Genomic DNA, 26,009 nt, shown 5'->3' with positions numbered 1-26,009 from the left:
ATGGGAGATTTATCAGTAGACTGTCTCTATGAAATTTTAATTTTGAACCATGTAAACATTTTAAATATTAAAAAACATGATAAAAGATGAGAAGACACTTAAGTTTGAATAAAAACAGAAAATAATCCAATTGCATGTCAAATTAAAAATAACCACACAGGGAAAACAGTTAAGAAACTTTTGACATAAAGCTTTGATTGTACATACAAAATAGAATATATTATAAAGTCAAAAAGAATTGTAGGAATGGGGTTATAGTGCAGTGTGGGAACACTTGCCTAGCTTAGCATTATCAGACCCTGGGTCAGGTCCTCAGTCTCTCTCTCTCTCTCTCTCTCTCTCTCTCTCTCTCTCACACACACACACACACACACACACACACACATGCACACACACACACACACACACTCACTCCCATGAGAACAAGAGAAAAGAAGAACTGCCATTTGCTTAACAAATTTGTTCTTGATAGTGGTATTAATGGTATTATTCTAAAATTATCCTGTATATTTTATAGGATAAAACAAATATGAAAATAAGTGTATTTATAACTTATATAAATAACATTTCTATGTTTTGGGGAAGCAGATTTTTATTTTCATAGATGAGGACAAATTGCATAGGGCTGGATTTCAGCCCAAAATATCAGTATGAGACCACCATATATGATAGATGACACAGACATAGATGCACTAACCCTTCCTAGCTCTGTCTGCTGAAAGGACTTATAAGCAATGCCACTTCCACAGCAACAAGCATAGTTGGCACCTAGATCTGTATTTCTAAATACCAATCACCACTTAAGAACTCTTTAGAGAAATGAATGTTGCCAGACTCAGAGCAGGGAATTTACAAAGTAAACCTGAAAAGTCTGGTGTTCCAAAAGCAAATAAGCGCACAAAAACTAATGGGTTCATTAAAAAGAAAAATACAAAAACTGACTTGGGACAAGTTATACATCAAAAAGAATGATGATAATTGATCATAATACATTAAGTAAAAACTGAATTTGTGAGTTCATAATAATAATGTTGAGAGAGAGAGAGAGAGAGAGAGAGAGAGAGAGAGAGAGAGGAGAAGGGAAGGAGGGGGAGAGAGAAAACACTTTTTGTAAAACAATGCTAGCTAGTAAATGTAAATGGAACAATACAATCAGAAAATGAGGAGCATTTTAACCTTAATATAATAATTGATGTAATAATGTAATGACTGATCAGGGAATGCTGAAACAATTGGGAATTTGTTGTAGAAGAAGATATTTATGTGATATCCAAGTATCATCCCAGAGATTATTTGGGGTAAAGGAAAAGTGTCCTTGTACAATAGATACATCTGATGTTCCACATGTTAACCAAGTAATCAAACCTGGCATCTGTAGGAGAGAGATAATCTCATGTGCCTCCTGAGGTAATGCAGTAGAAAGTAAAAAAAAAAAAAAAAAAAAAAAAAAAAAAACTAGGTAGTATATTTTCTAAAAACAAACAAACAAACAAACAAAAAAAAACCAACAACAACAAAAAACAAAACAACAACAACAAAAAAACATTTCATTTAAATCTTGGGTCCACTTTGGTAAATTATGTTTTTTGAGGATTTTTTCCATCTAAATGGTCAAATTTATTGACACAGTGCTCTTCTCTTATTATCTTATCATCTGCATAAGTGGACTTCAATGGTATATCCCTTTTTATTCCCAATATTGGTAATTGTGTTTTTAAAATTTCTTCTCCTTGACCAGTCTTAGTGAATGTCTATCAATTTGATTAATTTTTTTCAAGGAAGTTTTGGCTGTTGATTTTGTCTCGTTTTATTTCAGTTGAGATAAAAGGAAAATATTCTTTTACAATGGACTGCTCTGATTTCACTTTTTAACCACTTTCTATCCATACTAATTCCTACTCATATTTGTTATTTCCTTCTTTATGTTTATTTTGGATTCAATTTGTAGCTTAGAACATTGATTGTAACTTTTCTTCTTTGCCATTACAATTTGACAAAGTTACAAAATTTCCCTCTAAGCAGTGCATGACTGCATGCCACAAATATTCAGAGTGCTGTGTTTTCAATATCATTTAGTTTATTTTCCCTTTTTTTCTTATAATTTCTTCTTTGACTTGTAGATTATTTAAATATTTAAATATGGATCACTTGTGTGCTTAATTTCTAAATACTTGGGGATTTTCTAGATATTTTATTGCTACTAATTGCTAATTGAATATCAGTGTGATCAGAAAACATCTGCTGTATTTTTTTTGTATTTTTGATACTAGCTTTATTTATGGCTTATCTTGAATGTTCCATATGCATTTGAAAAAATATGTATTCTAAACTTATTGGGAAACCTGAATCTAATGAAGAAAACTACAGTATATGTAGAATCTCATTTATTCTACAGGATAACTGGCTTGGAATCTTTACAAGTCACTATCATAAAAAGCAAAACTGACTTATACACAAAAACATGCAGATATGCCCAAATTTAAAGGAACAAAAGAGGCAGAACAATCAAGAGAAGTATATGAACATTGAATGGATCCTGGATCAGAAAATAAAAACAATAAAAAAGATACTGTGGGAACTGTCAAAAATTTAAGCATGGTCTGCATGACAGATGATATTATTAAATCTTTTTTGGTGTAATAGTGTGTTTAAATTCTGTCAGAGGATGTCCTTATTCTCTGGAAGTGGATGTTGAAGTTTCAAAGGCCAAGTATTCATTTAGTCATGATCTGCAAGTTAGTTTCAAACTCAGGGGTGGAAGACAAAGGGTAAATAGCTGGTTGATCTCACTAACGGGAATGTGGTTATTTGCTGTGCTCTTTTACTTAGTTTAAAATATTTCAAAGTAAAAAGTCAGGAGGAAAACACCTTCTGTATACATAATTAGAATAATTTATTTCTAGTTAGGATTGACGCGTCTGTTTCAGGTCTGTTCATTGAAATTTCAATACCATCACTGCTATCTATTATCACCATGCCTGCTTTGCCATGCCTTAGAGCAAAATAATGTTCCGGTGTTATATGAATAGTAAGAGGTGGATTAGGGCTCCGATTTGGGTCTGGTTAACTCCAAAGCTTATGCTCTAAAACTCTTTGCCTGCTTTCTCTTAGTTTGGCACTCCAGATGTTTGAGTTATTCATTTTCTGGTTGATGATATTTTCTTCCTTTGCGTAATAAAAGTTTTCCTCAAAGATAACCTCCTACCTATTTCGTTTTGGTCTTAAGACTGCCAAACTTTGTCACTGGACAAAGTTTAGGTAAGGAAGACTTTATTCAAGCCTCTTGCAATAGGGGAGAGAGGTCAGAATTATGGGTGGTCAGACCTCTATTATGCTGAAACAAAGGGTTGGAAAGCTTTTAAGAGAGAGTGATAGTCCACCTCTGTTTGCTAATTGACTTTACCTAAACAAAAAGTAAACTTTTTGTATCTTCCTGACAGGAGGTAGTCTTACAACTTTGAGTTGCCCATGAAATTTAGGCTCCTAACCTCCCATGAGAATTGGGAAATAAGGGTACTATTTCCCTTGCTATTTACATTACAATTCAGGGCTTCCAGGTCCTTAAGAATGATATTCTAGATATTCTAGTTGTGAAACTGGTAAGAAGTTTAAAAAAATTCACATCTCCATGGAGTAGAGAAAGGATTAACTATTACAAATTTTTCTAAAGTAAATGTTCTAGGAAAAGGCATAAAGAACTTTGGGATGGATTCAAGAAGCCCAAGGTATGGTCGGGCTTGGGGATGTTAAGGCCCTCTTGGTTAGTGCAGGCTCATAGAGGTCTTACTGAATGATATCTCCCATTCTGGCCCTCACTAAGGTTCCTTAGATGCTCTGGATCTGCTCAGCACTGTAGACAATTCCTTCTATTCCTTTTGACAATACATGTGTACTTCCTTCTGCTCACACACCTTTCTTTGTCCCACCTCACTTCTGCTGAACATTTTCTTTACAAACTGGTATTTGCCTCTCTCAATTTCTTCCTAGACTTTTTATCCTATTTTCTTCTTCATTCCTTCCTTGATGGTGGGGTAGGAAAACTCTTGGCTCCCTTCCAGGTGTTACTTTTTATGTGGCTTTAACTCTTCCTTCCATGCCCACCTTGGGAAAAACAGGGCTGCACCAATGCAATGAAGAGTCTGGTTCTTTTCTAGGGTTTTCATCTAAGGTGATGACTGAGCAGATTTTCTATAACCGCAGCCATTGCAGCACTTAGATTTTATGGTCAAAATAATGATGATGCCCCAGTGCACACAAAATCATTTTTTTATTTCTCATTTTATCACTAATAGTAAAGTGAATTGGTGACAGGCAGGAGTTATGGAATCAAAGAGAATTGGGTCCTGGATTTGCAACCTGCTGTATGGCTTTGAGCAAACCAGTTAAGTTCTCTAAGTTTCACTACATTTGCTTGCAAAATAAGGATCATAATCATAGCACTAATTAAGAATTAATTAGGGTAACAAAGTTAATAGTGTCAGGTGTTTAGTACTATTTCTTTAGTATGTTTAGCCAAGTGTTTGAGTACTATTTCTTTGAGAAAAACCTAAGCCCTTTGCCTATATGATATCCATGGCTGGGATCAAAGGTACTTTCTTAGGCAGAACATCTTGTCACTTTCCTCTTGCACTAGATCTGCCCTCAAGAATAGACGTGGTGGATTTATATTGTGTCAACTTAGTTGAAAATAAATTTCTCAGAATTCCTTTCACTATATAATGGTCAGTTGGACCACAAGAGGCATTTTTCAGGAGATGTGGAGATGGAAGTGAAGCAGTAGGCATATTCTTGATGCCCAGAGGGTAGGGCAGGGAATGAGGAACTCCTGCAGCCCATAGTATTTTATGCCACATTGTAGCTGATCTGCAGGCTCACTTCCAGCTCCTGCTGTATGTCTGCCTTTAGCTTCTGTGATTCTTGGACCAGACATGTGCTTAGTGCTGCGATGAAGGATGCTTCCCCTGCAGGGTGACTTCATCATCAATGTAGGAGGCTTAGAGGGAATGAATGCTAGTCCTTTTCAGTTTTCCCTTGCTTCCCGCATTTCAAATCCATTTTCTCTTCCTTGTGGCTTTGTCTGCAGACTTCAGGCTCCCGTGCCAGAAACAGGTAGAATAGCTTAAAGAGAGATTAGTTAATCAACTTCACTAATAATATAAAGTCAGATAGCTATATTGTGTCTCTTAATATATCTAATTTGCCTTAGTGGTTTTGCTTCTCTGATTGAGTCTTCTCAGACACAATAGGTAATGAATTTGATCAAAGTCCCACATGGCTCAAGCTTGACATCTCTTACTAGGATAACTCTGTAAAAGTCCATTTTCTTGGGAAGAGGAAACAAAGCTCTATGCTTGGTGCTTCAAAACCTCCTTGTAGAATATTTATATATACTTCTCTTAGCTGTTAACTTCTTTGAGTCAGACTAATTGTAGGATGGTGTTTTCACTCCATCAATGATTATAAGCTATAATGATAGCCTTTCCTAAATGTGGTGACAAAACATCACATAACTTTTCAAATGTGACTTTCATAATTTCTAATACCGGCATTGACTGATTTACAAAATCAGTGTGTGCCATCTTGCCAATTTTCACATTTTGAACATAACATGCAAAAATAGTACCTTATAAAAGATAACATGTAATATAAAATATAATACAAAAAAAGTCAGTGGAAATGCAATCTGAGAGAGAGAGCAGATTGTAGTAATTGGAAATAGGATAGGACCAGGTTGCCTGGAGTGTTGATTGTTGGCTCCAAGCTTGCTACAGATGTAATACTGGGTGATCACTTGCCCTCTTTCTTCCTTAATTTCCTCCTCTACAGCACTGGAACATAATCAGTTTGCAGTAATGAGGCAATAAGTGTGAAGTATAATACATAGCACAATGTAAGCAGAAATCTTATTTTGGTTGGACTGGATTCTCCCTGATAGAGAAGCTGTTTATTGGGGAACCCTCTAAGACAACATATTGTTTTAAGATTTTGGAATAAAAAGAAAAGTTAGACATGCTCTCTCTTGCACCAGTGAGTTCATGACCTTATAAGGGAGACTGAACCATAAACAAATGCAACATTTAACCTTGGCATTCACAAATCCCCATAATCTGGATTCAGTCTATGACACTAAAGGTAGCAACACTTGGTTATGACATAAAATGAAGCAGTACATAGCTAATGAATAAGAAAATACTATTTTTAATTTATTATTTTATCACAAGTTTTCCCCCATATCACCATTTTTTTTTTGTACTGTGGGTTAAACCAGGATGCTTTGACATTGAGCTACATCTCCAGCTCTTCTTTTTTCTTTAAGTTGTTTTTTTTTGAGACAGGATCTTGCTAAGTTGCTTTGGGCTTTGCTAAGTTCCTGAGGCTGGCTTTGAACTCACAATCCTCCTGCCTTAGTCTCCTGAGTTCTGGAATTACAGGTATGAGCCACCAAGCCAGGCCCAAATCTTTGAAGTCATGATTTTTATCAGGAAATTTTATTTTGTAATATGGAAATGTACATTCTGTGTGAACTGGACTCTTTACCCATGTCTCTTTGGCATTATTGCCAGAGGTATCTTGGAAAAGTCCTGCAACACATTCAATGATATGTGCCCAACTTTCAAGTTTCCCAGACTCCCTTTCTTCTTCTCAACTGCTATTAACTTGATTTTATGCAGTACTTTCCACCTCTTGTTTTCCCTACACAGTGCCCACTTTCCCTTCTCCCTTTCTATTTGTCTGGCATGAGGTGGAGGAAGCACGGGGCATAGAGGAGCTGAAGATGTCCGCCAGGCATAGAGATGTCATTTCACGTTTCCTTTGCTCTCCAGAAGTGCCTGACATTCCCCTGCAAAGGTGGGGCTGGGCCTGTCACACAGACTGCTCGATGGTAGCAAGGTGATTAAATGAGACATAGTTAGATTTCTAACCCAAGCCACTTTGTTGCTAGTTCATCAGCGTTTCCAGGTATCCACAGCTTCATGCCCATCCACAAAAGGCTTCAAAGGATTTTAAGGAAGACATTACAAGGGTGTAGAGAAAAAGATCACTAGTCTATTAGTTTAGTAAAACATGGTCAAGTTCGAATTATGTTTTTGGATATTTTAAACAGGGAAATTTGGAAAGAAGTCTCCTTTGGGGCCATGAATACCCAGAGAAACCAAGTCTGAGGAGCTAGAAAGGAACTTCTTTGCTTGTCCCCTTTTACAATAATGTTGTCTTTGGATCTGAATGAATGACCAAATTTGAAAAATATCATGATATTTAACGATATTTAACAAAATATTGCATAATACTTTAAAAGGTTAAGTTTCTAAGTGAGGCTAACAGCTTTAGTAAGACATATTTTATAATATTAACATCAACAGAAGGACCCTATTTCAAAGCTTAACCAGTGTGCTCCAAATTGGAATGCAGGTCCAGCATGGACCTGCCAAGATAGTAAATCTAAAAAAAAATCACTTTGCGATGTTGCAAAACAAATGTTAATATAGAAATAATAACAACTAAACAAAATTATATAAGAAACTAACTAAAAATAAAACCTGAAAAACTAAAATTAGATATTCCTATGTGGCTTTACATTATGTCAAGAGCTGTATATTATCTTATTTAATCCTCACACAGCCCCATGAGACAGCCACTTTTCTTTATAATTGTGACTGAAAGGCTCTGTACTTGCTTAAATTCACGGGTCATAAGTAATGGAGCTGAAAATTCCATTGGGATCTGCTTAATTCATCATTGTTAATTCTTTTTTCTTTACTCTTAGGGGACAAGTCATCTGCTGGGCCTTCTTTACAAGGGCTTAGCAAACTGTGAAAAATCCTGTGAGAGCTGTATGTATGATTAAAAAACTGTGATTTCACTATTGATTTCTAATTTTATTGCCTTGCAGTTAGAGAACTCAGTGTTTAATATTGATTGCTTGGTTGAAGCTTCTTTTATGGTCCAGAACATTGTCAATTTTTGTGAATTATCCATGTATGATTGAAAAGAATGTATTTATTTATACCATGTGTCTGCTGGGTCAATATTGTTTATTTTGTTGTTCAAATTTTTTATCGCCTTACTTTTTTCATCCACTTGACCTATCAATTTCTGACAGAGCTGTGTTAACATATTCCTTGATAATTGTTTGATCAATTTGCCCTCTCAATTCTACTTATTTTTCTTATACATTTGAGACTGTTGTGGTTGCATTTATACTGGACCAGAAGTTTATATCTTTTCTGATGAACGTTTATGTTAAGATTCTATTTTATCCTTAAAGATGACTTTTATTTCATTATGATTTGTCATTAATATTATTATGTAACTTTCCATTAGTATTTTGTTTCTTTTTTTTAAATTTTGCTTTACTAAACTTAAAAACAACACAAAAATCCCAGATTTGTGTCTCTCTGTGGTTGTGGGGGTAGGCAGTATTGTTTGTTTAGTTTTTGGAGTTAATTCTAAATTTGAATGGAACAACAAAAGGCCAAGGATCATCAAAACTTTTCAAAGGGAAAAAATTGGTGAAGGGGGTTTATCTAGCAGAAATCAAGATTTTTTAAAGCTATAAGAAATAAATTTGTGAGTATATAGGTAAAAAATAGATCAATAGATTTCATATACATCAAGCCTGAATTTCAGACAAAATATCAGTGAGGGAAAGGACAAAAGTATAATAATGGGTACTGGGACCACTGCATATGAAGAGTATATGGTCATCCCTCTGTAACCATGGGGGACTGGTTCCAGGATACTTTTCTCCTGGCCTAAGTATATCAAAACCTGCAAAGGCTCATGTCTCCTGTCTCAACTGGTCTTTGGTGGGAAGTCAAATTATATTAGTCAAATTATATCTATCTATTTATTTATTTATTTTTATTTTTAAAAAGTTCTTTAGTTGTTGATGGACATTTATTTAATTTATTTTTATGAGGTGCTGAGAATTGAACCCAGTGCCTTGTACATGCTAGGCAAGCGCTCTACCACTGAGCTACAACCTCAGCCACAGTCAAATTATATTTATATTCTGTGCATGTATAAATATAAAACAACAAATAACATCATTATATATAACTATAATGCACCAATAAAAATATGGAAACAAAAATAAATAATAAAAATGGTATTTCAATATAACTGATGCATATCTTCCTATATGTATTGTATCTAGATTACTTATAATACCAAAAACAATGTAAATGCTATGCAAATTCTTATTGTATTGTATTATTTAGGGAATAATGATAAGAAGAAAATCTAAACATGTTTAGACATAGTTATCTCCCCTGAATATTTTGTTCCACAATTGGTCGGATTTATGAATGCAGATATAAGGGGCCAACTAGTATACTTAAATTCCTTCTCAAAATTTTACTAAAAATTGAAGCAGAAGTTCAAACCATGAACTTTTAGGAGATAAGAAAACATATTATGATCTTGAGTTAAAAAAATCTTAAAATGTGAGCAAAAATCTAGAATTATAAAGGAAAGACTTTCATTTGACTACAATAAAATTAAAAGTTTGTTCATCAAAATCCAGTAAGTGAAAAACACATAGAAAAGGAGAGAAGATATTTGCAATACATGAATCTGACAAATAATTGTTACCTACACTATGTAAATAACTCCTTAGAAACTCAATAGCAAAATAGACAAAGGGTAAACTGGTACTTCAGAGAAGACAGATCTCAAATGGTCAATCAGCATATAAAATGATTAACCCCATTAGTAATCAAACAATTGCACATTATAAAGCAAAATAAATGTTATGCCCATCAATTATTGAAAATTGAAAAAATCATTTTGTAACCAACTTCTAGTACCTTGTGACACAGAGATTCCTCTCCTAGATGGAAAACCTAAGGAAACTCTAGTTTTGTGCATCAGGAGAGTTGTTTAAGACTTTTCATAGCAGAAATGTCTGTATTAACAAAGATCAGAAATAACCCAAATACTACAGAATGGAAAAATACATTTTGGTATAATTTTACTATCTATAATAATACATAGTTCTCTTTATCTTACTTATATATAGTATCTATAATACTCTCTGTATATTTCTCTTTTGTAATATATATATATATACATATATGTGTATATATATATATATATATATATATATATATATATATATAATTATTATTATTATACTGTATACAGCAAGGATTTTGTAGCCCTGTGATTAGAGCCTCTGTCTGTGTGATGACTGTGTATCCTATGAAGGCTGTGTTACTTTGTAATCTTGGGTTTCTGTGTGCATTTTAAAACCCCAACTGCCAACCTTTAGAACCTATATCTGGTCCCACACTCCCTTTACCACCATGGCAACAGCTTCCTCTTACTGCTCTGCCTATTAGTTTCTGGTACTTGGGGGTTTCCTTTTCTTCTTTCACATTTAGCTTTGAATTTTACATTTTGTGAAGAATGTTATCAAGTATTGCGATGAGTTTTCAGTAGCGGGAAGCTTATCTGCATCAACAGTGGCACAAGAAGCCCCTTTCTGCCATCTGTATACATTCTGCCTGTTCCATGATTCAGTGCTTTGCCAAAACCATATTGCTTTGCCCAGGTTCAGCTGTTGTCTTTGCCAGCAGGCATGAATGGGTTCTTCATGAAATCCTTTTAAGAGAACAAACAACCCAATCAACAAATGGGCCAAGGACCTGAACAGACACTTCTCAGAGGAGGACATACAGTCAATCAACAAGTACATGAAAAAATGCTCAACATCTCTAGCTGTCAGAGAAATGCAAATCAAAACCACCCTAAGATACCATCTCACTCCAGTAAGATTGGCAGCCATTAGGAAGTCAAACAACAACAAGTGCTGGCAAGGATGTGGGGAAAAGGGTACACTTGTACATTGCTGGTGGGACTGCAGATTGGTGCAGCCAATTTGGAAAGCAGTATGGAGATTTCTTGGAAAGCTGGGAATGGAGCCACCATTTGACCCAGCTATTCCCCTTCTTGGTCTATTCCCTAAAGACCTAAAAAGAGCATGCTACAGGGACACTGCTACATTGATGTTCATAGCAGCACAGTTCACAATAGCAAGATTGTGGAACCAACCTAGATGCCCTTCAATAGACGAATGGATAAAAAAAATGTGGCATTTATACACAATGGAGTATTACTCTGCATTAAAAAATGACAAAATCATAGAATTTACAGGGAAATGGATGGCATTAGAGCAGATTACGCTAAGTGAAGCTAGCCAATCCCTAAAAAACAAATGCCAAATGTCTTCTTTGATATAAGGAGAGTAACTAAGATCAGAGTAGGGACGAAGAGCAGGAGAAGAAGATTAACATTTAACAGGGATGAGAGGTGGGAGGGAAAGGGAGAGAGAAGGGAAATTGCATGGTAATGGAAGGAGACCCTCAGGGTTATACAGTGGAGGGGGTAGAGAGAGAGGAGGGGTGGGGAGGGGGGAGGGTGGATGATGGGAAAGGCAGCGGAGCACAACAGACACTAGTATGGCAATATGTAAATCAATGGATGTAACTGATGTGATTCTGCAATCTGTGTATGGGGTGAAGGTGGGAGTTCATAACCCACTTGAATCAAAGTGTGGAATATGATATGTCAAGAAATTTGTAATGTTTTGAACAACCCACAATAAAAAATTAAAAAAAAAAAGAATTCTCTTTTATAACTTTGTTCCTCTTGCTCAGAAAGGATATAGAAAAATTCTACAATTTAGAAACATAATTATTTCTCCTTTTAGACCTAGATCTGTTATTTCCACACCAATTTGTGTGACTTACTGTGATAAAGGCATTTTAAAAAATCTTTTCTTAGGGCAGCTATCCTGGTACATCTGAAGAATCATTTGCAGCTATTCTAAAAGACTGAATGTAGACTTGTGAAAGAGACCAAGAATGATAACAGAGGTATTCTGAAGCCATATGTGCAAAGCTAGAATTTAAGAATGCAGTCGTAAATCTGAACATATGGGCTTTTCTTTCTTTCCTTCCTTCCTTCCTTTGTTTCTTTCTACCAGGGATTGAACCCAGAGGCACTTAACCACTGAGCCACATCCTCAGCCTTTTTTCTATTTTTTATTTTGAAACAAGGTCTTGCTAAGTTGCTAAAGTCTTCACTAAGTTGCTGAGGTTGGCTTTGCACTTGCGATCCTCCTGCCTCAGCCTTCCCAAATGCTGGAACTACAGGTATGCACACCCATGCCTGGTTGCTTTTAATTTTCTCTCCACTTTTCCCCCTGCTCCTTTTCCTCTTCTCCATTCTCCTTCTCATCTCTCAGTGCATTAACATTTCTTAGAAAAAGCTATACCACACAATTTAGTCAGTCTGGGGAAACATTTTTGAGACATTTTAGAAAAAAATTCCATTTGGTGTGCCAAATTGTCAGAATCCTTCATTCACCTAACCTGGTATCTTACTTTTTTCTGTAATACATCTTTGTTGTTGCTATTGTTGTTAATGGAACCTAAAAGAGTCTGCCTTATCTATCACCTATTACTTGAAATCCATACTAGAATGATCCAAACCAAAGGTTTGCCATCTTTGGTATACAAGGTTCATTTGCCTTGTACCATCTTTGATTTTAGTCTTTGGCCAAGGAAAACTAAAAAGGAAAATGTTCCAGATTGACTGTTTGTAGTTATACACTGCCTTATATTTGACACCTGCAGGCTATTTCTTCATTTAAAACTCCAGATGAGGTATTCTCATGTTATCATCACAAATATAAGAAACAAAATTAACCCAAAGTCCAAGAAATAAAAGTAAAAATATAGCAAGGCATATGATAGTTAAATTTCTCAAAACCAATAACAAAAAGGAAAACATAAAAGCAGTCCAAGGAAAATAAGAGGTAGGATCAAATATAGTGACATAGAGATCTAGATACCAGAAGAGTTCTCATTGGAAGCAATGCAAGTGACAAGACTGAAGCAGCATCTTTAAATGACTGAAGGAAAAGTAGTATAAACCTAGAATTCTGGTAAAAAATAGTTTTTCCCAAATGAAGGCAAAATACAGATATTTTTAGTCAGATTAGATGCAAAAGGATTTACATTGAGAAGACCTACGTGACAAGAAATGCTAAAGAAAGTTTTTCAGATAAAAGGATAATAATACCTGGTGGAAATCTGAATTCATAACCAAGAATAAAGAACTTCAATCCTCCTGCCACAGCCTCCTGAGGCGCTGGAATCACAGACCTGTGCCACCACACCCAGCCACTGTAATTGTCACTTTAAACAAAATAATAATCTAATAGAAAGTTTAATATATTGAGAAAGTATTGTATATGTGTGTAAATGTAACAATAATAGCATAAGAACTGAAAGATGAGAAATGGAAGTATGTGATTATTAGTTTCTCATATTCTGTGTGAAGTGGTATAATATCAACTGAAGGTAAACTGCAATAACATAAAGACATATACAATAAACACCAATGCAATCACTGAAGTATTACAAGAGTAATACCTAATAAGAATGAAGAAAATCTAATGAAATCACAAAATCCAAGAAAAGACAAAGAGAACAAAGAACAAATGGGCCAGACACAGTGCTACTCACCTATAATCCCAGCTACCTGGGAGGCTGAGGCAGAAGGAAGACAGTTCAAGAGCAGCTCCAGCAACTTAATGAGACCCTGTCTCAAAATAAAAAATAAAGAAAAAACCTGGGGGTGTAGCTCAGCTCAGTGATAGAAACATTTCTGGATTAAATTCCCAGTACTATAAAGGAAAAGAAAAAAATAACAAGATGAAAAACTTAAATTATATTGATTATTTCATAATGTAACTATCCTAATTAAAAAGCAAAGATTATGAGATTGGATAAAAAGAGACCCAACGATGTGTTGCTTACAAGAAGTATAAAGACACAGGAAGGTTAAAATTTAAAGAATGAGAAAATATTTATTGAATGGTACTCAGCAATTAAAATGATAAACTATGGGTTTACATTATGATGACTCTTGAAATAATTATGTTAAATGAAAAATGGCAGAAAAAATAGAGTACACCCTCTATGTTTTCATTTATCTTATTCTAGGAAATTGAATCTAATGTACAGTGATATTAAATCAATTGTTCCCTAAGTTCCTGTGTCGGGGTGGGAAGGGGCAGAGAGAAAGATTACAAAGATATAGGAAGCAACTTTTGGGATGGTTGGATATACTCACATTATTTTTTCCTATTTCTATATTATTATTTTTCTAAGACACTTGAAGAAACTATGTTTGCCATATCTCGAAATATAATCATGGTTGTGCACAGGCCAAGATTTATGTGTATTTATAACATAAGTGAAAAATGAAAAGATATATACAATCCCATCTGTTATAACCCAAATTATTATCTTCAAATAAGCAAAAGAAAAAATACAATACAAAATTTCTTTCTGGGCATATTTGGCAATATCCATGGCAGTTTTCCTTTTCTAGAAGCAGGGGAGAGCAATTCCCTCCTGTATTTACCTGCATTTATCAAACATCTTTTATGTGACAGGCATTATTTTGGTAGAAACATATATGTGTTAGTTCGTATAACCCACAAAACTTTTAAGGTTGTTAGAATAACTGAAGTCTAGGTCAGTTAGTAACTTTATGACAGTCACCCAGCTAGGATTTGAGACCAGGTCACTATTTTTAACTATAAAATTCTTTTCTTTGTATCATTTTTTTTGATATTTTTTATTTTTTATATATATATGGCACTAGAGTATGCACATTGTCTTGATTATTGTAATGGTTTCATGAGTGTATACATATGTCAAAACTTGCAAAATTTCATTCTTTAAATAGATACAGTGTATCATGAGTCAATTGTGACTCAATAAAAGTATAAAAAACTCAGAACATTTTAATCTTCATATTCATGAGGAAATTGATGTTTAGAGGTAATTTTGCTTAGTGCTACACAGGAAAAAATCCATTTGCTTTACATATATTATATTTTTACTCATCCCTGAATTAACAATTTAAGATATGTATTATTTGTATCAATTTACAGAAGAGAAAAATGAGCTTGATAGGATTTAAGTAACTAATTCATGATCACATAATTTGCTGTTAAACTAAGCTGTGACCCATATCTCTGATTCCAAAGCTTGCTTGTTACTATTCAGCATCCTGACATCTGTGGACTATAGCTAAGATCACTGAGTTAAGGAAGGAAGGAAGAGAAGGAGAACAGAAGACAGAGAGGATGAAAAGAAGGAAGGAAATCAACACTGAGCCTTGAGAATTCCCTCCAAAGAGACACATGTGGAATTACCCAGAGGAGCATGTCTGGATCCTCCACACACCAGCACCCAGTGAATGATGTTGATGTGTATATGACAGTCTTCTTGGTATTCCTCATGTTGGAAGTAATTTTCCCAGCCTAATTAGAACCCTAGCCTTTCCTTATCATTCTACAAAGTGGGCCAGTGAGAGTGAAGCCTTCTTAATTCAACCTTATAAAAGCAAATAATTTCTAAACTTCATTAATTAAAAATAACTGTTAACATTTATTTAATACCAGATACTCTCTGAGAACTTTATATATATTGTCTTATTTAACACCCAAAATTCTTAAAAGGAACTTTTTGAATATTTTCTTCCATTAAAACATGAGGAAACTGAAGCTTCATGAGATTAAGTTACTTTCCCAAGGTCTTCCAATAAGTCAGCAGAGAAACTAGAAATAACAATTTACATATTTCGAGAATGCATTTATCCTCTATGCTAAATTACCTTGTAGTATTTCTCTAAAAGAGTTTGTGGTGTTAAATAATTGAAAACATACCAGCAATAATTCATGACAATTCTTGGTGCTTGATCCCTACTAGTGAAGGTAACTTCGTGAACTACAACCCCTAACAATCCATAGATGAGACTTCACAAACCAGAGGAAATACTGCAGGCTCTTTAGGAGGAGGAGATGTGTGACACTAACTTGATTAAGAACAGCCACCTTGGTGAGGGAAGGTGAAATCCCAGGGATACCTTGGGGATTACTGATTTTTATCAGGGTCAGGATGGATTAGGGGAACAGAGCAGATCGACATCATTTCTATAAATGCTTAGAAAAAGATGTCAAAACTTCCCCCTCTTCTCTGAACACTTTTCTGAAGTGAACTGGTCCAGTTCCTCAGATTAGCGAATAATCAGGAGAACTTCTTTCTCCTCTCTCAGAATGACAGAACCCATAGTTTCCTTTCTCTGTTGCTTCAAGAATTGTATTCAATTTACAGAATATTTAAAAAACCCAACCCCTCTACAATAAATAGTCAATACTGTCTGTTATAATTTGGATCTGAAATGTTTCCCAAAAGCTCACATGTTAAAGGTTTGGTCACCAACTTGTGGTACTGTCAGGAGGTGGTGGATCTTTTAGGAGGTAAGGCCTAGAGGGAGAAAGTTAGGCCTTTGGGGGAAGTTAGGCCATTGTCCCTGAATGGCATATTGGGACCCTGGCTTCTTCCTTTCTCTTTGGTCATAAAGTAAGCAGATTCTCCCCATTACATGCTGCACATCATAATGTTCTGCCTTTCCACAGACCCAAAAGCAAGGGAACTAGCCAAACATGTACTGAAGCTTCTGCAGCCATGAGCCCAAATAAACCTTTCCTCCTTTTAATTAGTTTATCTCAAGTATTTGTCATAGCAGTAGAAATCTGACTAACACTGTAGGTGATCATATATGTTTTTCACTTATTTATTTTTATTATTATTATTTTTATCATATATTGGGAAAAAAGACAAAAATGCACATATTTTTCAGAACACTAGTGGTTAATTACCAGATATGTGACGGGAAGGAGTCTTTTTTCAAACTTGTATTTTGTTTAGATTTTGTCAGTAGGACTCATTTTCAAAGTAGATTGCACACATTTAAAACAGATAAATGAAGTGGCCTCTTGCTAATACAGATTGATCTTACATTTGTATTTATACCATTCATTTATGATGATGTAGTTGATCAATGTGGCTTCTGTGATGAACATAAATATTTGAAATTGGGCTTCAATGATGCCTCCAGAGACACAAATCACTTCAGCATCTCATGAAATGAGAAGCAAACTTTGGTAGGATGTTGGCAGCACCAATGCAAAATGCCATGTGAGACAGGGTAGAATTGACAGATAGGGCTGAATGATCCTAAGAGAAGAATGGTTCCTGTGGCTGGAGAATGGAGAAAAACCTCCAGGGGTTGGGACTGGAATCAATCTTGGAGGTAAATAAGGGTTTGTTAGTGAAAGAGAGAGATATAGGAGGTGGAAGTCCACCTGAACCATCTGTCCTTCTCTGCCCATTTAGAATTTGTCTCTGATGTGGATGGGGCTTTGGCACTTTGTGCTGTCTGAGCAAAAATCTGTGTATATACAAATGTCTCCTTTGCTGACCCAGAGCTTCTTCAGGTTAGGTCTATATCTCACTTACCTGGGTTCAATGTCATCTTCTCTCTTCTCATAGCAGTCAGTGCATGTTTATTTGATACATAAGGTTCCAGATGAGGGAGAGAGGCACAAGGTGTGGAGCAAGAGTTTATCTCTCCCCAGTTTCAAAAGAATCGCTAATTCAGGCCCTGCTCCATAATTCCTAAGCTAAGAAACAATTCCTCAGTGCTGCACTGTGAAGGTCCCGGGGGCTCAACAGGATGCTTGGTTTTGTTTTGGGCCAGCTTGAAAAATAAACAACACAAAGGCACAAACCTCCTGCTTAGACTGTCTGCACAGGTATTTGGAAGTGCATATTTTTATCAATTGATGTGCTGATGCTCTTTCTCTTTTAGCAGTTTCTTTCGTAATCATCCCAGAACCTTCATTAGGCACTTTGCTTTTAACTCTCAAGTTACTACCATATCTCATGTGATTCCAAATGAACTCACCTAATACCGCAGTGCCAGATACTGGGCTAGGTACTAGAGTATCTCAGCATCCATGAGCTGGGGGTTGAAGGCTCATAAGCATTGAGGAAGGTATAAAGTCAGACATAGTTGGTTTAACTACAATAGGGGAGCTGCAAGAAGACAGCGTGGTTAATTGTCAAGTGAATTATGCTGACAAGCGATGCTCTGGGGTTTCAAAGGAGGAAGGTGAGAGTTGTCAGGGAAGGATTTACAGAGAATGTGAAGATGAATTTGGAGGATGGGAAGGCTTTATACCACCCTAAAGTAAGTCAGAGAGTGCACTAGGCAAACTGAGCAAAGGCTTAGAGAAGGGATGCATATTCCATGTTCGTCATGCCATCTGGTTTGACAGAAGGGGAATTTTTTCTTATAGAGATGTGTGTGTGTGTGTGTGTGTGTGTGTGTACACTAGCAGCAATAAAGTAGTGACAATGAACATTTATCGAACACATAATCCTTGTCAACACTGAGCTAAGCACACAATAGTTATGATCTCAATGAAATCTCACAAAACCTATGACATAATCAGGGCTCTGCTAGCCTCTATAGTGGTTTGGGGGAATGAGAAAATGATGACTCCTGGGACAAACACATCTCAGGGGAACATGAATTGGAGTGACTGAGAAAATATGAGCCATGCACCACTCCCCAACTGTACCCGGTGGTGGAAACACCATGACATGACATTTATCAAGTGGAGAGTATGGACCAGGCTCTGAGATTGTGATTCACATGTGCATGGACATTTTTTACTCCTCTTAAATGCTCCATGGCATATGATTGTCCATTTCCCTATTCCTTGCAATTCCATTTTGGAGAAATGAGGGTAAAGCAAGTTGGAGCTAAGCTTTGATTGCTAGGCATGGAAAGTTGACTTTATTTGATAGGCTTATAAGACTTTTACTTCTACAAATCAGTGAATTCCTGGCAAAGCCTTCCTAATTTGCCCTGGTCTCCCACTCCTAGCCCAGAGTACATTCCATATCAGGTACTTACCTCACACCCAGACATGTTTATGTCTTTTATCTTGCTCTTTCCATTTGGAGGTCACCCTCCAGCCTCTTGCTTCTTATAATCACTGGCTTCTCTGGACATTCCCTTTAAGGAATGGAACAAGGAGGTCTCTGGTCACTGTGCACATATGTTCTTCAAAGGCAGGACAGTTTCTCTTGTCTGAGCCCACACATCACTAAGCATATATCTTTGGATTTGGTAGCAGTTATGTGAAACTTTCCCAAGACCCCCACCCCTTCCATTTACTCAAAGCAGTCTACCTCGCTGGTCTACCTGGCTTCTGGCACTTTGTTTCTACTCTAATAAGTTCTATCCATAGCAGAGCCTAGCCTGCACCCCTGTGATGCCCATTTCTGCTGTTTCTTGTCTGCCATTGATCTGCTGTTCCTGGCTTGCCAGCTTCTAGATGCTGTGCATGATGGTTCTTTTGTTCCCTGGTTTGAATCATTGTTGGGTATCAACTGAACTCTACTCATTCAGGCATGAACTCTACTAATTTTGGCTCCTCTCTTCCATGCTTACTTGTACAAGAAGAGCCTTGGCATTTCTTGCTCCTAAACAGGGTTATTGCTCTAGCTGGTCTGCACCTGCATGGCCATGCTTGGGGTTACAGTACTGAAATATCTTTATTGGCTCATAAATGGCCATTGCTCCAAGCTCTTCAAGGCTCCTCTGCCACTAGCCTGCTCTGATCTGACTGCTGAGATCTCCTGAACTTGCTCCAAATCCAGCAACTCAAGTATTAATGCTTAGCATAAAAGGAGACCACAGGTCCTGCCTTAACCATAAAACTCTTTCAGTTCTGATTGGGCTAAACAAATTGTTCAATATTTCGAATTTCACTCTTGTCTCTAGGTCAACAAAAGCCCAGCCTTCCTTTGAATTAGCCACTTTCATTGAAATATAATGAACATTTTCATTAGAGGAAAAGACTTCCAAATGATGGGAACCATCCATCATTTATTAAGCTCTAATTCTGTATCAGGTACTTTGCTGAGCACTATACTAGAAACACTTTAACTTATGCACAAGTTTTTGTGAGGTTTATAATAATATTTCACCTATTTTGTACTTGAGGAAATAAAAAAGCTCATAGATCTTGCTCCATACTAGGAAGTAGCAAAATTGACATTTGAACCCAGGCCTTTCAGGCTAGCAAGCCCATTTGCTGGGCCTTGAAGATCATCCCCATTTCAGTCATTTTCTGTTCCTTCAAACTCAGGTGACCTCAAGGAATGCCTTTTCCAGTCACATTATTTCCCTAGTAGACATCTTTGAGTTCTGCTAAGTACACTCTGGATTGATGGAACTCTTTAGATCACATCTCACGATGGTTTTGAGCTTTGGCTGAGTAGCAACTTATCTCAGTAACATAATTACATCCATTTGGAGCACCTATTTGTAGCAGATTATTTAACATAGCATCCAATAAATCATGCCTTCTTATGTCTGTACCCCTTTGCAAACTTGGCTCCTTAACCCATCCAGAACTGGGTTTTATTTCCCTACCCTTGAATCTGGACTTAACCTGTGACTTGATTTTATCAAGAGAACATAGTGGAGTGATGTTCTGAAACCTTCCAGCCCAGTCCTTAAAAGATCTTATAACTTCTGCTTTTGCTCTCAAAAGCCAGCCTCTACATAAAGAAATCTAGGCAATTCTGCTTCAGAGAGGTTATCTGGCAAGGGAGGCCACCTAGAGAATTAGGCACCCAGCCTCTGCCAACACCAAGCTCTCAGACAAGTAACAAGGTGCCCTTAGTCCTCTCTTGCTTACTTAATCATCTCAGCTGACTCCAAGTGTGGTAAACACATGCCATCTACACTGAACCTGTCCAACTCACAGAATCAGGAGCAAAGTAAGAGTTTGGGGGTGCTGTGTAATATAGTATATACAAAGAGAGAGGTTAACTTTATTAAAAGTTAAGATCTAAAAAATAATTTATAATAGTCAATAACCTTTTAGATTATAGATTGACTTAACAACAATTTGATTCTTTGTTCTTGACTGAGGGTTAAACAATTTGTTGCACAGAGAAATGTTATGAATTCAAAGGAAATCAAAGGAAACCCTTCATCTAAGGAAATTATTATTGAAATAAACCTTTGGTATCCAACATCTTCCCAAAGTCAGCAAGTAAGCAGAATAAAGAATGTCCTTGAGAAAAATCTACAAATGATTTTTTATCTAGACATTTCTTTGAAAATTTCTCTTAATTATGTCTAGGGAACAAAGTCAGAGGAACACAGAGATGGGTGGTGAGCATGTTGCAAGATGAAAATGTAAATGTAAATCCCACAAAATAGGTACTATTTCCTATTAACTTCCTTTCAAAAAGTATTTGGAAACATTATAGATAATCATATATGTCTACATATGTGTGTGTATATATATGTATATATATATTCCATATATATATATATATATATATATATATATATATATATATATATATATATATTATATGGAGTCATGAAGAGCAAAGTGAGTCCCTTCCTCCTGGGAACAGCTCAAATGCTGAAGATGATTTCATATCATATACATATCATATACATGTACTCCTATATTTAAATTTAGCAAGAACTTATCAAGTGGTAAGCATGCTCCAAAGCATGTCTGTCTTCTACACAGCATTAAAACAATAGTGAACCTCAAAGTTCTTCAGAACTCGTAAAGAGTTCTAATATTTTATGACTCTGATTTCTGGCATGCCAGTTTTTTTATGGTCTCCATATATATGAGTGAATGAAGAAATGAATGAATGTCTGACCGAAGAAGATGAAGGAAAGAGGCCTAAAGGAAGGAGAATGAGAAGAATCAATGTTGGAGGGATGGGGAGGGTGAATCTAAAAACAAAGTAGTTCATCTCAGGGCATGGACATTGACTGAAACTTCCTCAGTTAGAAAAGTTGTTCTCTACCAGGAAGAGCTTCCATATCTTAGAGATTTCTCAGGCTTGGAGGCAAACTGAGCTCAGATGAATACATAGGCTAGTCAAAATGAAGCATGACTGTTAGTTGTCCTAGTAGTGTATGGCGTACAGACAATCCTGCTATGGGAAATGCAGTCCTGGCCTCTGTCCTAGACAGATTACCCTTGTGGTTGTATGTCCAGTCATAGTCAGTGGACAGGAACAGGAACAAAGAGATGAGAAGTGAGTACCTTCAAAAGACCCTGGAACATTCTTGGCATGAAGTGTTGAAGTATCTGGGATGTTTAGTCTTTAAATAAGAATTACAGGGAATTAATAATCATCTTCAGTATTTGAGCTATTCACAGGAGGAAGGGACTCACTTTGCTCTTCATGACTCCAGAAGAAGGCCACCAAGCAGAAGTTCTATGTCTATAGGATATAAAAGTGATTCTGAATAAAAGCTCTTTGTGGAGTAGTGGCTCAAGATCCCAGGAAGACTCAGTTCTGGAGAGTTGTATTTCTTTCAGTTACTGTAGGACTTAAAGAAGTGTGGCTTTAGAGAAGATCAAAGGATAGAGATGTGAGCGGGGTTGGAAGATATCTTGACCATGGGTATTCAGAGAAGAAATTTTGGAGCAGGATGGCCTGGGTTAGACTCTCAGCTTTATTTTGGGCAAATTACTTAGCCTCTCCATGACTCAGTTTTCTTATCCATAAGATGGGAATAGTAATAGTAACCACCACTTGGGAATTGTTTGAGGATTAAATGAGCTAACTCTTAGGGCAGTGTTGGTATATGGAGAGTGCTCTAAAAGTGTTAGTTGTGATTCTATTATTCCTACAAGAAGGACAGGAATCGTCAGCTTGGCAGTCAGGTTGCCCTCTCTCCTTCATGAGGACATGGTGCGTCACAGATTCACAGATCATACAACTCTTTCATGTGGAGCAACTGATGTACTATTGGTAGGGTGGATATTGCAATCTCCAGATGAGAAGACAATGACTTAGCAAGTGAAGTGGGAAAGAGTCCTGGCCTGACTTGAGTCTTGACCAAGTCTAGCAGTCATTTGCCTGCACTAAATTGCCCCTTTGGCAATTTAGTTGGGCAACAATAACCTAAGGATGATTCTGAATAAATGAGTATATTTAGCTTTCAAAAGCATAGCTATCTTGCCAGGTGTGTGCATACCCGTAATCCCAGTGGCTCAGGAGGTTGAGACAGAAGCATCATGAATTCAAAGCCAGCCTCAGTAACTTAGTGAGGCACTAAGCAACCCAGTGAGACCCTGTCTCTGAATAAAATACAAAAAATGGTTGGGAGTGTGGCTCAGTGGTTAAGCACCCCTGAGTTAAAAAAAAGCATAGCCATCTTGCTCTCCATGCTAAATCTGAGGAACAATATATCTGTGAATTATATTTCCATATTTTCTCTTTAAAAGTAAATAGTTGGGGATGGGAATGTAGCTTAGTGGTAGAACACATGCTTAGCATATGCAAAGCTCTGGGTTCAACCCCCATTATCAATAAACAAAAAGAAAAGAAAATAATTAAACTGATAAAGGAGGTTACTTCTGGTTCACGAATTCTCTTTTTACTATAAAATTTTCATGCCACGTCCTTCAGCTGTGATGATTGAAAGTCAAATTATGAGCCTCAGGGCAAATGCAATATGAATTTTCAAAGAGCCTTCCTGAAATTATAACCAGTTTCCCCATATTAACCTCCATGGATTTATCTCAGTGCAAGAGTTGATCATACAAAACAGGTGATGAAGTGATAAATATGTTTCCAGGTTTTTCACTTGCAGATTTAATGAGGTCAGAGCCACAGATGCCAGGAAAGATGCTCAGTTCTTGTGACATTCCAGCCCCTCGTATTATTCTACCTGAACCGAGGAGACTTTGAGGGTGGCAGGCACCTCAGGGGAGAGAGCCTTCCCATCTCACAGTGAGAAAGTGGGCCCCAAATACCAGGACTACTGATCCTTAGAAGATTCCATTTTTTTCTATGATGTGATTAAATGAGATAATATATGTAAAGCATTGGAAAGTGTCTGACCCCTGGTCACTTCTTAGGAGAGGCTTTAAAATAAAAGTTATGCAGAAAAGCCAAGAATACTCTTTTGGTTGATTTTACCACCTTTAAAGCTTTTCCAGGGAGTTTTGCTTCCTTTGTATTATTTACCCAAATTCCATTTAATAATCAATTATGGTATTTATTCCTTGAAATTCCAAGAACTGTAAGCAAAAATCAGTCACCTTTCATATGCTTTATTTTAAACTAACATTTTACTAAGGACATAGTAAGAATGAAACAAATGTAATAATTGGTTTCAAAATGCTCAAATCAGAAAGAGTTAACAGAGGTAGTGGGATACCATTTCTATTTTATTTAATTATTCTGAATTCCTACTTCTTCTTCATCTTTTTAATCCTATAGCTTATTCTCTGTTCAAACTAGATCTTGAGGCATTTTTTTTTTGTGTGTGTGCCTCTGGGAAGGGTTGTTATGGGAGAATACAGAAAGATATAAGTCAAGCCCTGGCTTTTGAGTTTCTAAATATGTTTGAAAACTCGAGGAGCAGACAGTAGTTTGAAAGAACGTTTTTGGATTTGAAGAGCATAGGAATTTAGATTCCCAAAGTCTTTGCTTTGAAAGAATTAGATCAATCAGAAGTGTTTTCCCGCCTGTTTCATAACAGGTAAAGATTTTCTGGGCTGATGGCAGAGAGCAAGAAAGGAAACAATAGAAATAATTTGGGGTGCTGTACCCCTACTACAGGTCCCCTGACACTCAGAACTGAGTGCTCAGAGAGAATGTGAGGATGTGTAGGGAATTGAGAGCTTATCCTGGCAGGTTGGGGACAACCTGGAGCAGACAGTATCTGTCCTTAACTTTCTAGAGATGGTATGTGGAGTGTCTAGGACAGATAGCTTTGAGAAACCTTTTTAGAGCTCAGCTTTGCATGGAGAATAGGAAATGATTCCCATGCACCAAAGAAAAAGAGAGGAGAACTCAAGATAGTATTGAATTATGAAAGGAAGATCATGGGGCTAAGACCACTATTAATTTATAATAGAGAGCCAGAGGGAATGGGCTGCATCTCGTCATTCCAGCATGAACTAATAATGACAACCGAAGGGTAACTGCGCCATCCATACCTTTCCCCACCCCTGATTACGCCATAACACCAAGAACCCAGAGCCCATACTCAGACTGGGGAAGGTGTAGGGACTGGGAGTAGGCTTGAGTTGGTTAAAAAGATCTTAACTGTCCTAAATGGTGTTAGAATGACTGAGATTATTATTTGGGAGGTCAAATGGAAATTAAGTCCAATTATTTAGTAATAAAGGAAAGGCTCTTTGTGTGTATGTTTGTGTGTGTGTGTGTGCACGCACACACACACACAACTAAATTGTAGGCTGAGACACTTACCTATCACACAGGTCATTCAAGTTCAGTGTGACATGGGCCATGATGGGAAAAGGACAGAGCCTTCCGAAGCTCATAAGAGGTCACCTGATCCAGTCAGGAGTGGGAAAGTATATCAGGGAAGGCTTTCAGAGAAAGCAATGCTTGAAGGAAAAACTAAAGGAGTGAGAAGCTAGGAAAGGGTATTCGATACTGAGTAAATGGTCACACAAAGGTGCAAAGTGTGAAACCTACTATTTTGTGGGGAGGGGAAAATGTAGCTGAAGAGTGATAGTTAAAGTTACATGTACTGGGGACAGGAGGGGACCAGGTTATGAAAGTCTTGCATATTATGTTCCTGTGGGGAGAAGAACACTCCACTGTAGATGTGAAACTGAGTATCTCTGTACCCCACAGGTGGAGGCAGTGGATAATGTGAGTTACCAGTTTCTAAGGTTGGTAGCATGAGCAGTCATCATCCAACACATAGAGGTCAGTCATAAGCTTTTTTTAATGTTTATTTTTTTAATTTTAGTTGGACACAATATCTTTATTTTTATGTGGTGCTGAGGATCGAACCCAGCACCCCGCACATGCCAGGTGAGTGCGCTATCGCTTGAGCCACATCCCCAGCCCAGTCATAAGGTTTTGAACAATTTGTTCCTGCCTTGTGCTGATTTCCTGATGTGCAATAAGTCACTTAGCCATTATAACAGTTCTGTGAGGTGGGCGTGTATTTATTTTCTATTTTTCCGATGAAGAAATCAAGGTTCAGAGAGGCTAAGCAACTTGTTTGATGTCATAGAACGAGTA

The 26,009-nt window shown here is 36.8% G+C and overlaps 1 protein-coding gene across 1 annotated transcript in view; it reads right to left on the bottom strand.

Annotated features, from left to right (window-relative positions):
* LOC124107678 (short transient receptor potential channel 7) overlaps window positions 1-25,261 on the bottom strand; it is a 149,887-nt gene extending 124,626 nt beyond the window's left edge. Inside the window, exon 1 of the mRNA XM_046465862.2 lies at window positions 25,221-25,261. Within this exon, the coding sequence (XP_046321818.1) occupies window positions 25,221-25,261 (41 nt within the window). The remainder of the gene's footprint in view (window positions 1-25,220) is intronic.
* Window positions 25,262-26,009: the final 748 nt, after the last annotated feature.

This window comes from Marmota monax, unplaced genomic scaffold (genome assembly GCF_021218885.2).
Source record: "Marmota monax isolate L192 unplaced genomic scaffold, Marmota_monax_Labrador192_F-V1.1 WCK01_AAM20220418_F8-fsc00097, whole genome shotgun sequence".
In the NCBI taxonomy this organism is placed as follows: Eukaryota; Metazoa; Chordata; class Mammalia; order Rodentia; family Sciuridae; genus Marmota; species Marmota monax.
The sequence above is the reverse complement of the archived record's forward strand: the minus strand, read 5'-3'. Positions and strand labels throughout refer to the sequence as shown.